At 17.9% G+C, this 15418-nt stretch overlaps 1 protein-coding gene and 2 pseudogenes across 1 annotated transcript, besides 2 other annotated features; all 3 read right to left on the bottom strand.

Annotated features, from left to right (window-relative positions):
* Window positions 1-2386: 2386 nt before the first annotated feature.
* Window positions 2387-3158, bottom strand: PmUG01_04010500 (annotated as a pseudogene).
* Window positions 2387-3158: a sequence feature (PIR protein, pseudogene).
* Window positions 3159-5001: 1843 nt separating this feature from the next.
* PmUG01_04010600 (Plasmodium exported protein, unknown function) lies at window positions 5002-5785 on the bottom strand (the record flags this gene model as incomplete). Its single annotated transcript, XM_029003102.1, has 2 exons — window positions 5002-5562; window positions 5699-5785. The coding sequence occupies 2 exons, from the start codon at window positions 5783-5785 to the stop codon at window positions 5002-5004; spliced, it is 648 nt and encodes a 215-aa protein (XP_028859569.1).
* Window positions 5786-9087: 3302 nt separating this feature from the next.
* Window positions 9088-10112, bottom strand: PmUG01_04010700 (annotated as a pseudogene).
* Window positions 9088-10112: a sequence feature (STP1 protein, pseudogene).
* Window positions 10113-15418: the final 5306 nt, after the last annotated feature.

Here is a 15418-nt window from a genome sequence, read left to right on the forward strand (position 1 = left end):
AATATTAATTAAATTATATTATTTATTTCATTAAAATAATATCTTTTTAAATATATTTTTAAAATAAACACGCTATATATATTCTAAGTATAATACTTAAGATAGTTGGGCATATTCTGTACAATATATAGAATTTTTTTTCTTTATGTTTAATAATATGATTATATTATTCTGAATTTTTAGAATTAATAATTTTTTAGATTACTTAACATTCATTACCCAAGTTATTTTTTATTTTTAATGTAATATATTAAAATTTATTAAATGTTCTCAAGTTAAAAAATTGTGTATCAACATAGAAATTTATATATCCTGTTAACATTATAACTTTAGGGTAATTACGCTTAAGAATATAATATATATATATATTTTCACTTTTTTTAAAATAAAAAAAACTAAAATTGATTTAATATTTTTAAATCCATAAAAAATAATAATGTATATTAGGAAATAAGGCAGATAGGTAATTGCTATTAGTTCTTTATTCATTCTTACATGTGTTCTAATTATCTATAAATTATATGACATATTTATAATTTCAGCATTCCTTTTTTATATCAATTTCATTATTATCCATTTTTATACTTAATCTTTTCTAATGTAATTTTTATTTACAGACATGTAACAAGATTTATTTTTCATATTATAAACGTGTCCAAAATTCTCGGACTATTCTATGAATTCCTAGTTGTTTAAGTTTACCTATTTTTCTATCTGTATACAGTTCATTATTTCATAAATATACATAATATATTTAACAATTATGGAATGTTTTAATTTATTATTTAATTTCTTTTCTTTTTTTTTGTTTATTGTTCATACTTAACAATTTATCTCATCTGAAATATTATATATTTAAAAAAATAACTAATTTTTGGATATATTTATTTTTACTTAATAAACTTAATTAATATAAGGTATATAAATACACAATATTCATCTATAACTTTGGATAATTTTTTTTTGTTATTACAGTAAAATTCACAGAATTATAATTATTATATGTCTTGTGTTTTCCAATGAGTTCATACTACAAATAAAAATTAAAGTAATATAAGTAACAACTGATTTATTAATAATGAAATGTTAACACTAACATCATAATTTATTTCCTATATATGTACAGTTTCATTATATAGAATAAATGCTCAAAATTAAAACTAATGCCTCAAAAATAATTAATAAATGTATATTATAACAAATGAATAACATAATAAATTTTCTTTGTATATATATATCCTTTCTATTTTCATTATCTTGTTTAATATATATCATTCACTGAAATATTTCCGTAAAAAAAAAAAAGTATATATATATAAATACGATGCATGAGTAGAAGTAAAAACGTAATGAAAAAAATATTCTCTACGAATATTTTAGTAAAAATATTAGCTCCCATTAAGACTAAATAAAAATATATATAATTATACATTTAAAAGATATTAAGATGATTAAGGAATCGCAATAACATTATGCTGTATATATAATTTATAACTTCAACAATGATAATAAATTTTGTTCATTTAAAATATTTATAAGAAAGCAATAGAATTATTCATTATCATTTTTATACTTTCTTTATATAAATATTATTACTTATTTTTATTAATACTATATAGGAAAGAAATATATGAAAAATATAGAGAGAATTGAAAAATACAACATAATTTATTATAATAATTATTGTATTTACAAAGAATAAATTACATGTTATGTACATATATTTGTAATATAATATATATGCTGTATATTATATATATATGTTGTAATTAAATTTGTAACTATATTATTATATATCCTGAAATATAAAGATTTCTAATATATTTTTTCCTATATATTTAAAATTATTTTAGAAACATTATTATAGAATTTTCAATTCATATTAATTATTACAACAAATGATTTTTTCTTTTGATATTTAATGAAATAATGCTAGAATCAAAAAATTATAATAACAAATAAAGCATCTGATAGTTTAAATTATAGTGCTTCTTATAATTAAATTCAGTAGAATTAGCATATAAATTATTAGTTATATATTATAGAGAATAACATAATTAATAGAATTATATCTTATAATACTTTCTTAGGGAAATATGCAATTTATAAAATAAAATGCGATATATTCACCATATATTTTTTTTTAATCTATAATATAATATAATATAAAATTTACTAATATAATATGTTCAATGTATCATTAATATTAATGTCTTATATTAATAAGTGTAAAAATTCTTTTTTCAATATTTATGTGTTATTTATATTCTCATTATATTATTTATTTTTTCCTTTTACAGATTAATGAAATATTCCAAGAATTAATCTTTTCCTTTGTCATATCAGTTTAAAAATAAATTACCAATTCAGCATTACAAGTAAATTACTAAATTGCTGAAGAATGGTAACCTATCCTAATTCTTCCGTCTTCTGAATGTGAAATCCCATTTTCAGCAAATATTTTTAATAATTCACGTGATTCTTCGGGAATTATGTCCTTTATTATTCCTTTTTTTTTTATTTAGGTGACTATGAATTCAGTGTCCCATGGGACTGAATTATAATATAAAATGAAAAGCAATGAAATATGTTTATATATATATAACAACAATAATATTTTAATGAAAATAAAGTGCAATTTTGTTCTTAATTTTCATATTTATTAACGATAATTCTTATATAAACTTATACAAAAAATAAAAAAGTAATAACAAAAATTCCCCATATAGTAAAACCAACAGAAAAAGCAGTTGTTAATTCATTTGAAATATAACAGTTTTAAGTAGATTCACTTCTTGTACACTTTTCCTCACTATCTATATTCGTTTCTAATTTTCTTATAATTTCTGAATGTGTAGCTCATATAATTTTATTTTATATTCACATTTAGATCCTGCATATATATAACCTTTTATTTTTTCTTTTAACCATGCATTCAATACAATAAGGTACTCATGATCACTAAAACTATAACTAATTAATGTAGGAATCATATTTCTCTGTTTACAAATATTATTAAGCTTATATTCAATATTATATATATTAATATGTGTTTCCTTTAAATGGTTTAATAAATCAAATTATCATGTAGTACCATCAAGTTTATAATCTTGTTCAAATATACAAATTATTTTTTTTTTCTTAGTTGCTCCTAAATTCTGAAAAGTAAAAAAATAAAATAATATGAAAATAAGACAATAAAAATATATTAAAAATTTAAAGAAATTACATATTCATTATAGCTTTCAAATTAGTTTGTATAAATTATTAGGTAAATTAAGTACATAAATGCATTTTATAACAATCTTTAAAAAATTCCACTAAATGATAATATATCGACAATAAGATATTTTAGTATTCCCCTATATATTTATTTAAATTATATGTTAAAAACATATCTACATTTACATATTTTATTATAAAGTTCAAAAAATTAATATATAACGTTTTTATTAATACATAAATTTTTATTAAATATTAACAATGAAATAAATAGACATAACATTTTTAATAATACTTCATTTAATAATTGGAACAAGTCAAAACAGTTTTTGTTATAAAAATTTTAGGAAATCTAATATTTTTATAGTTTTTGTTATAACAACTTATAATATATAACTTAAAGAATAAATAATTTTTTATATAAATATTGAACTAGAATATCACCTACAGTGAAATGTTATTTTTTCTAATAAATTTACTTGAAGTATATTTCTTAGATACCATATAATAATAATAATAAAGCATATATATTTTTCTTTTTAGTAATAATTTCTGGATAACCAAAAACATATACTAATAGTTAATCAGATTGTTTTAATTTAACATTTATTATAACATAAATGGAAAAGAACGAAGCAATTATAAATATATTATATAAATGTACTTATAATAATAAAAATATTATATAAAATAAGAAATGAATTATTCTATTGTTTTTTTCTCCTACTATCATGTATTATTTTAAAATTTTATTCATCCATATTTTTCTATCCCTCAAGTATACATATATTTAAACTGTAAATGATATTACCCAATTAGTTTACCATTCAAATTATTTTACATTTTTATTTGTATATGGAATTTATTAATTTATAGCTTAACATAACATAAATGTTTTGTTAGAAAAAATATTGCAAAAACACTAGTACACAATTTGTTTTGTTTTAATTATATAATTTTAGAATTGTAATATTTTAAAAAATAGGTGAATTAATAAAATATATTAAATTCCTTAAAAAAACACAAAGAAATAAACATTTTCTTCTTCGCTTTATTGCAGTAATAAATTTTTATAATATATTAAACATAAAATTCATCAAGATAAATATAATAATATTATATACATTTAACTTATGAAAATTTACAAGTATTTAAAGTACCAACTTTTCACTAGAATTTAAAGAAATTATGAATATTGTGCAATTTCATGTTATATTTCTCTAAATAGCCGTTCTAATTAATATATGACAAACAACAATAAATGTTCACTAAATATATACACATATATAAAAAAATTATGAAACCTAAAATGTTATAACCTAAATAATGTACATACATATTGAGGTACAGATGAACTAATAAAAAATAATATATTAAATTACTAACCCAGTAAAACAAGTAATAATAATATAAATATAATATAATAACTTAAACATAGTTTATTGGTAATTTATATACACATACAAATAAAAAAATAAATAAATTATAAATGTATATATTTTTACAGTACTTATACAGAATAAATTATAAAGACGAACAATAAAAAAAATAAAAAACTATCCATATTAAGGAAAATATAAATAATTTTAAAAGATTTTATTTAGATTAAAATTAAAAAAAATATAATTCTCATATTACGTATTAAGAGTTTTTACATATATATATTTTCAAAAAGATAAAATTACTGTATCCTAATATATAAGCATTCAATATATATATATCCAAGAATTACCCTATTTTTTATTCTTTATATGTATTTAGAAATGCTCTTACGTAATTTTACTTATTATTACCCTTGTACATATTTTTCAATAATTTACAGTAAGTAACTAATACTGTTAAAATAAATATTGAAACAAATATTGTAAGGGATAATGTGGCAGAAAGGCCTTCTAAAATATTATCTTTTGTTAGCATTAATACCACCAATGTAGCAATACTGGACAATATAACTGGAGTAATAACAAGAATACGCCTTAGAAATTTTTGTGCAAATTCACACTTAACGTTATTTACTTCTTTGTATTCATTATCAAGTGCTTTTACCATTTTAACATTATATGTATCATCTAATCCTTTTTTAAGTTTAATAATGGATGGTGATACGTTTTTTTCCTTTTTTGACGATTTTCCTTCTAATTTTCTATGCCGTCCTTCATAGTTATTATTATTTGATGTATCAGATGACACTTTAAAGTTTTTTTTAGACATTTTTTTTAAAGGTATGCTTCCATTGGGGCAATGTAAACCTCCTTCTTCATTTAATAATCTGTCTATTCTTGCATATAATGAATTACTTAGATCAATTTTCTTAATATATGATATTCCATATGTATTTGTCTAAAAATATGAGCAAATATTTGATATTAAATAAAAATATAACTATTTTTGCATGAATAAAATATTAATTTTTAAAATTAAAATGTATTATTACAAAAAAATGTATAGAAATTGTTAAATATAGCAATTATCCTACCTTGTATGAATTCTGATATGTTCGCATTAAAAGGGAAAATGCGCAGAATTTAATGAAGAAAAAGAATTTATTAGCTTGTATCATCATGTCAAAATTATTTACCGCCGCTAAAACTTATTCTATAATAAAATTATTATTTATATATTTATAAAGCTTTTATTCAGTAGAAGATAGATTATAATTCTTTTTTATTGTTTCTGCCACATATATATTTTATAAATTGTATATATTATATAATTATAACATATAATTAAATGTATAAAGAGAAAAAAAAATTTAAATGTAATTAGTAAATTTTCTATGTAAATATATTAAAATGATATAAATGGAATAGTTTCTAAAAGAACATTGAATGGTACATAATTAATGCAATTAGACTTGCTGTAAAGATAATTTACTTGGAAAAAATTTACATATATTTTATTTGCATATTATTTAAATCGTTTGGTTAATTCAGTTAGGTAATTGGATAAAATTTAATAAAACTATATAATATAAAATACATAAATTCGTCTTTTAAAAAATATTATTTTTAATTTCTTGGTTACGATTAAAATAATAAAAAATCTTTTTAAGTTAACTAATGTCTTATAAAAATTATTTTTAAAATAATTTGCTATAAGCAGAATAATTAGAACAAAAATATAGATATACCGTAACAATTATTTAATGGAATTTAATTAATCGGAAGTATCAACAATGTCAGCTTTTTGTATATTTTGTGAAAAAACAATTAAAAGTCTGATAGATATGAATTATACGACATTTAAACGAGGTTACTTTTATTGTCATATAAGATAAATTAAATTTTAATTTTTTAATAATATATATGACATAATTTTCTTGCTCTCTGACTTTTTTCATGGCTTTTAATATTAATTGAATATATTTAATAATACAACAGTTTACAAATTAATATTAAAACTGAATACATGAACAGACAAATGTTCTTTTCTAATAATCGTTCTATTAAAAAATAAAATATAATTAATAAAAAAAAAAATCAACGAATATTAAAAAATTATTACATGCTAGTTTAATCAATATTTATAAATAATTAATTAACTGACACTTTAATAATACTTAAGATGCAATTGTTAGCCATTTTACCTTATAATATCATACATATATTAAGTTGAGAAAATGACTTCATATAGATATGTTTAAACGATTAATCGAAATATAAGAATGAATAAATACATGTCCCATTATATGTAATAAAGGAATTAATACTAAAATTATATACATTATTTTTAAATATAGTATTAAAACAGTTTTATATTTTGTGCAATTTTTATTCATATGCTATTATTTACTTATGTTTCTTGAAGCGTTATGAATATATCTCTTGTTTATTATGTAATTTTTCTACATAAAAAATTGATAGTTAGAAAGTAAATTCTTTACTTATATATTTATTAAGTTAGTAATATATCAAATATAGTAATATTTTATAACTTTTTTCATATATATATATATATATGCTTTGTAATAATAACTTTTTTATATTTTGATGCTTAAATATATATCACTCAATATATAAAATATTTCATCATTTCATTTTTAATATATATATATATATATTAATTATATAATAAATATCATAAAAATATAGGCATATATTTATTCTATAAAATATTCTATGATTAAATCTGATGATGAATGTATAAAAATTTAATGAAAATAACTTTTATATGTAAAACTCTATAATAAATACACTTATTATATATTTATTTTAAATATTATGAATTTCTGCAAATTTCTTTATGAAAATAAGTGTGCTATGTATTATTAAAAAAAATTTCTTTTTAAAAACATTAAAATTTTTTAGTATTTAAAAAACATTTTAATGTGACGTTTTTATGAAAAATTGTTAAATATATAAAATACATGTATATTTATGACTGTACATAATATTTATTAGCTTTTTCCTGTCAGATCGTTTAATGCAAAACAATAAAATTTAACTTTATTTGAGATTAAGGAATTTCTAGACTTCGTTTTTTAAAATAAATCGGTAATGCGGATGATACACAACTTAAAAAAATTCTCTTATATATGTATTTTATATGTACAATATTATTTTAAAAAACATTAATAATAATACTGTTATTTTTATCCTGTCAAAAATAAGATGTCATATGGCTCTGTCATAAAGTTAAATAACAAAAAATTTGAGAAAAATTACATTGAAATTTTTTATTATTTTATACAATTATAATATCTATTTATAAAAAATAATTTCAATATATTCTTCCTTTTTTCTCGAGTAGCTATATAACATAATACATATAATAATATAATATAAAAAAAGAGGAGAGAAATTTAATAGTACATTTTTTTGCTTCAAAAATATTTTATTATAATAATAAAAATAAGATAAATAATTTCAGTATAAATATGATTTACATCTTATTACTTAAATATTTTAACACCTATAATAATATACTACAGAAAAATAACGATATATCATAAGTTAATATTCTATAATTCTTACATAGACTGTTGTACTAACTATAAAAAAGTTGTATATATAGATTTAGAAATATATTATTATCCAAATTAAAGAGATATAATATCATAAAAATGTTTTTAGAAATAATTTAAAATAATGATCATATATACTTATTACCCAAAAATATTTTTATCGCACAATTTAGGTAATATATATTTAGAAATAAAAAAGAATATATATCATCTTCTAAGAATAAAGAACGTACTCATGGATGATACATTTGAAATTTTGTTTTATCTTATTTTTTTTATATAAATATTTAGAATTTAAAATATTTAAATATTAAATTGAATAAATAATGTTTAAACAAATTAAATATATAAAAAAAAAAGGAATATAATATTAATAAATAACATATATATATTAAAATAATTTTTATATAGAATCCTAATATACATTTTAACTTTATAATTGTGGGTATCCGGTACCCAATAATATGTTATTGAATAATCTAAAATATGTATAACAAAAAAAATAAAATAAAAATACATTTTAAAAATACTAGTAATACGTTATTTATATTGTATTATATCATTGAAAGAAATTATTTATTAAGGAGTAAAACAAAATATATTGCTTAATATTTCATATGGCAATATTTTAATATTTGATATATATAAACTTGTTATTTTATATATATATAAACATGTTTGTATATTCTTTTGAAACAAGTATTAATAAAACTTTCTTATACATGTTCTAATTCAAAAAGAAAATTATTTATAATTATAATATATATTAAATAAATGAATTTCAATATTCATATTTCATACATTTTTTTTTCTTTTATAATACTCATTTTGTAATTAATTTTCTTTATTCCATTCCTATGTAAGATTATTTAATAAATATTTCTTATGGGTATAATCATATTTCACTTTAACACCATTTTAATATATTTTATGTACTTCCTATCTATTACTGTTGTGTATTATTCTAATATTTTATAGGATTACTCTACGGTATTTTCCATATATATAGAATTTACATATGTATAATATCCTATCGAATCTATTATTTCCTAATAAATAGAGATCTCATATTTATAACTATGAATATCCTAGTTTTTATTATTTTCCGAAACGTAAATAATAGAACCAATAATATTTCTTTTTATCTGTTATTCTTTATATACGCTGTCTTTTGTCTAGGATTCATTCATGCAATTGTGCAGGTACAATACACTATTTTCTATATAATATTATTTTTCATATTCTTCTAGTGCTATCAAATGTACAAATATAAACAGTTATGCTAAATTTTTTTTATATATTTCTTCATTACTTACTTTATTCTACAATACTTTTACATTTTTTAATGGTTAATCATCTTTATTTTCTTCATTTTCATTTTTATCCAACATATTTTGATATCCCTCTGTCAATATCTTATATCAGTCCTATTTCAAATATCTTTCCACAATCATATCCTTATTTGATATCCATTGCATGCCCGAAGCTTTTTTCCTATATAGTAATGGAACACTTCCAATTGAATTTAAGATATTCTCCTTTAATTTTTCATTGTTTTTTATGTAAGCATATTCTGTTTTCCATACATTTTTCAAACTATATAACCAATGTTTTTTTTCTATATTTCAGAAAAATTTTTATGTCCTTCCACTCATTTATTCGATCCAATTTTTTGTTTTTTTATTGTAATTGCTGCTTTTAATATTTTCAGTTATTAACTCACCATTTCTTAAATTATGATACGTTTAAAATTCCTCTTTTGCAGTAACTTCTAGGTATAATTTTAATAATTTTCCTTACTTAAAATCCAATTTGTCATTTTTGAAATTTTCGAGTACTTCCATATGTACTACTACAATAGTTTATGCCCTGTCCTTTTTTAATTTGACGTATTTAAATTTTTTATCGTTTTATGTTCATGTAATTTTCATCCTCATAAAATATTTTACTAAACAATAATCCATAAGTTACAAGTTCGAACAGAAACTTCAATCCAGTAGTCCATTTCTCAAACGTACTTTAATGTAATTATATCGATATATTATATGGGATTACGATAGTTTACTATTATTGCGCTAATTCATATACTTTTATAATTAATTCATTGTATATTTTAATTAAATATATTTTATTTTTTTTTTTTCAAGTACTGCGTTTTCTTAAAAATATAATATTATGCTAAATAGAAAAGCACTCTAAATTAATATACAATTGTTATGCATTCTTTTAATGCACCATATTCAATAAAAAAATAAGTGCATTATTTATATTAATCATTTTTATTGATTTCTTAATATAATAAAAAAAGTATATCAGTTTTTATGGTATTATATTCTGATGCATGCACAATAACTATTATCATAAATAATATTATTTTTCTTAATTTATTACTAAGATATATAAAAATATGTTAATGGATTCACAAAATTAAATGTCCACTATTATCATCTCAGAAGCAATAAATATTATTATATTAAATTACCATAACACAATTTAAAATGATGTTTAAATTTTAATTCTTTAAAAATTCATGTTAATATATAAATAGATAGAATACTAAAATATATAATATACAATTAAAAATGAAAGTCTACTTACTATATAAACAAACAGTGGATGCGGAATTTTTAAAGCTCCTAGAAAATATATATAAAAATATTTTTTAAAAATAAATACTTTAAAATAAATTAAAAAAATACAATTTTATTTGCAAATATGTATTTATTTTATATATTTCAATATATAAAAATATAAAATATTTGGAATAGAACAGATAACAAAATATTACAATTTATTATCTTTTATAAAATATATTTTGGATTGCTGAAAATAAATACATATGAAAACTATAAACACAAATATTATTCCTGGAAAAAATGCGTTATGCTAAATATACTTATTTTTGATGCAAACAATAATTTATATTATATTTTACATTATTAATATATATGCATTATATGCATAAAATTAAATATTTTAATAGCATACTCTGGCGTCTAATATTAACTAAAGGGGAAATAAAATAATCTTATTTTATCTAAAATTTTATTATTATGTATATAAATATTCCAATTCACAATTATCCAATTGTTAATTCAACTTTTTTCTATAACATAAATTCATACATAAATAATTAAAAAATATATAAAACATAATTCACAGGACATGAGATTATAAATTTACAAAACTCTAATAACTCAAAAATATACTAAATATAACTTCTACGTCTATTTGAATTTAAAGAAGAGCTACATTGTTATATTACATCTAATCACCTAAAGCACTCATATATACACTGCATGCAAAATGTTATATTTATCTCTTTTTTAATTAAACCTTTTATATATATATATATATATTTTTCATTTATTCATTTCTATTATAAAGTATCAATTTAATAATAACTAATTGAAACGTTTTTGTATAAAGCAAAGTTATGTGCATTCACATTTATTACTTTTTATTTCATTAAAAAAAGTGGAATCATTAGTATCAAAATGTTAGTAGTACTTAACTTCAATTTTGCACATTTTAAAATGTCTCTAAAACAAAATTATTTCTATTATTAGCACATATGCAAGTAAATTTTCTTAATAACACAAACATAAAAATAATTTTTTATGCGATTATGCCATATGTATTTATCTACTTTGATTTATTGATAATTGAACATATACATATACATAATTTATTCTTAAAATACGATTCCAATAAAATAAAAATAGGGTTCTTTGTTTTATGATCAATAATTACCTATGAATTTTAGTATATTTGTACAGTATATTATTGTATTAAAAAAAAGTAAATATAATAGTACAATATATATTTATAACCTTTCATTATAAGATAGATTTAAGTAATTCCTACAAAAATGAATTGAAATCACATATAAGTAACTAAAATGTTAAATATAGGCTTCTCTTATATAGGTAAAAATATTTATAATCCTCAAAATTAATAATGAGTTATAATTAATTCAATGGTAATAATAATATAATTTTTTGATATATCTATAAATTCACAAATGAACTATTCAAAAATTTAAACATCTATGAAATACGAATTATAAAGTAATTATAATGCCATTTATAATGCATATTAATTAAATTTTCTTTTTTCAAAAACAAAAAAAAATATGCTTGTTTTATTTCATTGTACACAAAAAGAGATGTATACAATTAAACTAAAACAAATCATAAATTGTTATTAATTAGGTTACAAAATAATGATTCTGGACTAAAGCTTTAAAGAAATGAAAACAAAGTATTATTTTTTAGATAAAAACGTACCTTTTGCTACTAATTTAACGAAATTGTAATTCTTAAAAATAAAATGTGAAAATGAAAAAAAAACAAATAGTATTATAATATCGTGTTATATTTATAATGACACATTCAAATAATAAGGCTGAATGCAAGAATTTTAATAAATATTACAGACTTCAAAATGTCTTTCATTGAATATCTCTTTAAAACTATTATTTATTCACTAATATAAATGTAAACTTTATTTTAAATCCTGAAAATGAAAAAGAAAATTCTTTATATTATTAATTTTCATTCATTTATTTTTATTTTATCTTAGATAAAATATATTAAATTTATATAGATGCAACTAATTAATTTTTACATAAACAAAAAAAACTTTAAATATTAGTACAATTTCTATGTACAAATATTATATATAAAAAAAAATTATTTTGAGAAGAGTTTAAATAAAAATAAATCAAAATTGTTTAAAAAATTTAAATTAATTATTTAATGCTAAAGGGTTGTAACTTGTTTTTTTATTTGTCTTATACAAATAAAAATAAATATAATACTAAAAATAAGAAAACTAAATAAGATAAATTAAAATCAAAAATTACTTAATCTGCGTAAAAAGTTTCGTACTCATTCAAAAGAAACTACAACATGTAGGAAATGTATACTAATATGTATTTAGAAGCTAACTAGAACTTTTACCGACTTTTAAAAAAATAGTTCAAATTTTTTATATAAGTTTTTAGTAGGTTTTCATATTTTGGCTTTATAGTACTAATTATCATCACAGTAAATATAATAGAAAAAAAAATACATTATTATTAAAAATATTATTTAATATATAAGATATAGCATAGTATGTAACTCAGAGTAATGCATGTACTCTTACATACTCTAATATATTAATAAAATTAAATATACAGATTCTAAAAAATATATGAATTTAAGTATATAATTGAAAGTTCTATATAATGAGTTACTTTGTTTTATAAAAATTCTACAATATTATAATTTGTATATAAATTGGAATAAAATTTATTATTATTTAATGTAATATTTAAAATTTCATATATTCTGTATCTTTTTCCATATAAAAAGGTATATATATTTATATTTGGAAAAATAATATTTTATCTGATAAAAGAAAAATATATTTAGAATAAAACGATTATGTGCAATTCAATAATATTAAAAATAATTATGGACATATCATATCACAAAAAAATGATAAATTTTAAAAATATAACCTATATAAAAAAATTACAAAACATATTTAATAATATTGAAGATATACTAATTGTTTTGATAGTAAAACATAGAAAGAACTCATAATATACTACTTTTTATAAATACATACTACTAAGTTAATATTTTAAAAGGAAAAATAAACAAATAATTAATTATTTAATATAATTAATATTTTTAAGAACATAATTATATCTTGTTATTTTTATTTTTCGTATATTAAAATTCAATGACAAGTAATTATAAATTTATTATGTCTAAAAAATTATAGTTACAACTGTAAAAAAAAAATATAACATTTAGAATATTTTATTTGTATTACTAAAGGTTACAAAAATTAACATAATTATATTTTTATTCCATTACATTATCTGTACGTATTTTTTAATATCCGTAATGATACATATATAATATCAATTTGGAAATTATATTTTTTATAAACACGTATATAAATAAGTTAAAAAACATTATTTATGAAAAAAAACTTTAACGAATAAAAAAATGTAAAAAAAACATCTTATAACATATATTATAAAATGAATTACAGAAATATAAAGGATTTATTTAATAACAATATGTGAATTAATTCGCATTCTCAAGTATGTTTAGGAGCACGTAATCTTACTAAAATATTTTTCTTTTTCCTATATATTTTATAGATATATTTATGGATTTATTTGTTTAATTTTGTCAATAATAAAAACACATTTATTTTTTTGTTATCAATACATTTTATCATACATCCTTAATGATCCTAAAATAGAATTATATCACAATTACGTATGTACAATGAAATAACTATAATACAAATAACCTCCTATTTATTGCAACATTATAGCAATACTCAAAATTAACAATTCTTTACTTAAAATTTCTATTGTAAATTAATCTAAACAGTAAATACTGAATATTTCTCATGATCTAAATAATAGCCTCTAAATTACACTAAATATTCAATACATCTACATTTAATGTATATAAAAAAATATTACCCTTCTCTTACTATTATTATATTTTAGATATTATAATTATTTATATAAAGAAATCAATAATTCTTAATATAACCTATATTATTTGTAAAAAATTTTAAATTATATCTATTAGTCATTTAATATATTTAGAAATATACTAAATTTAAAAATATATATTTATTTAAATTTAAAATAATGACAACTTATATTTTTACAGATACGTAATAAAGTGTTATATATACGTTATAATCAAAAAGTAAAGGGAATGATTTCTATATAATATCTATAGTTTATATTTAAATTTAATTCATTAATTTAATCTTCGAATGGCATAAAAATAGAAAACAAAATATAACTTTATTTATATATTAATTTTCAGTATGATGTGTATCTAATTTTTTCAATATTTAGTTAACACTACAAATAGGAGCAATAATAATATAATGCTTGTTTTTAATTGTTCACTTAATTATAAATATTTTGAGTCTTTAAGTTAGTAAAAAATGATAAGTAAACCATAAATAAAAAGCATATTACTTTATTATATATGTATTATTTCATACTTATACTAAAAATATCTAAACATCTATTAAAATAATTTTTACATTTAGTATTTTTTATAACGTATTTCACGTAAAACATATTTTATTGAATAAATATTATGCTTTTTCATAGATAAAAAATATGTGTATAGATAGCAAGGCAACAAAAATCATTTACTTCCTTTCTAAAAATACAAAACAAAAAAGATATAT

Source organism: Plasmodium malariae (assembly GCF_900090045.1).
Source record: "Plasmodium malariae genome assembly, chromosome: 4".
NCBI lineage: Eukaryota > Apicomplexa > Aconoidasida > Haemosporida > Plasmodiidae > Plasmodium > Plasmodium malariae.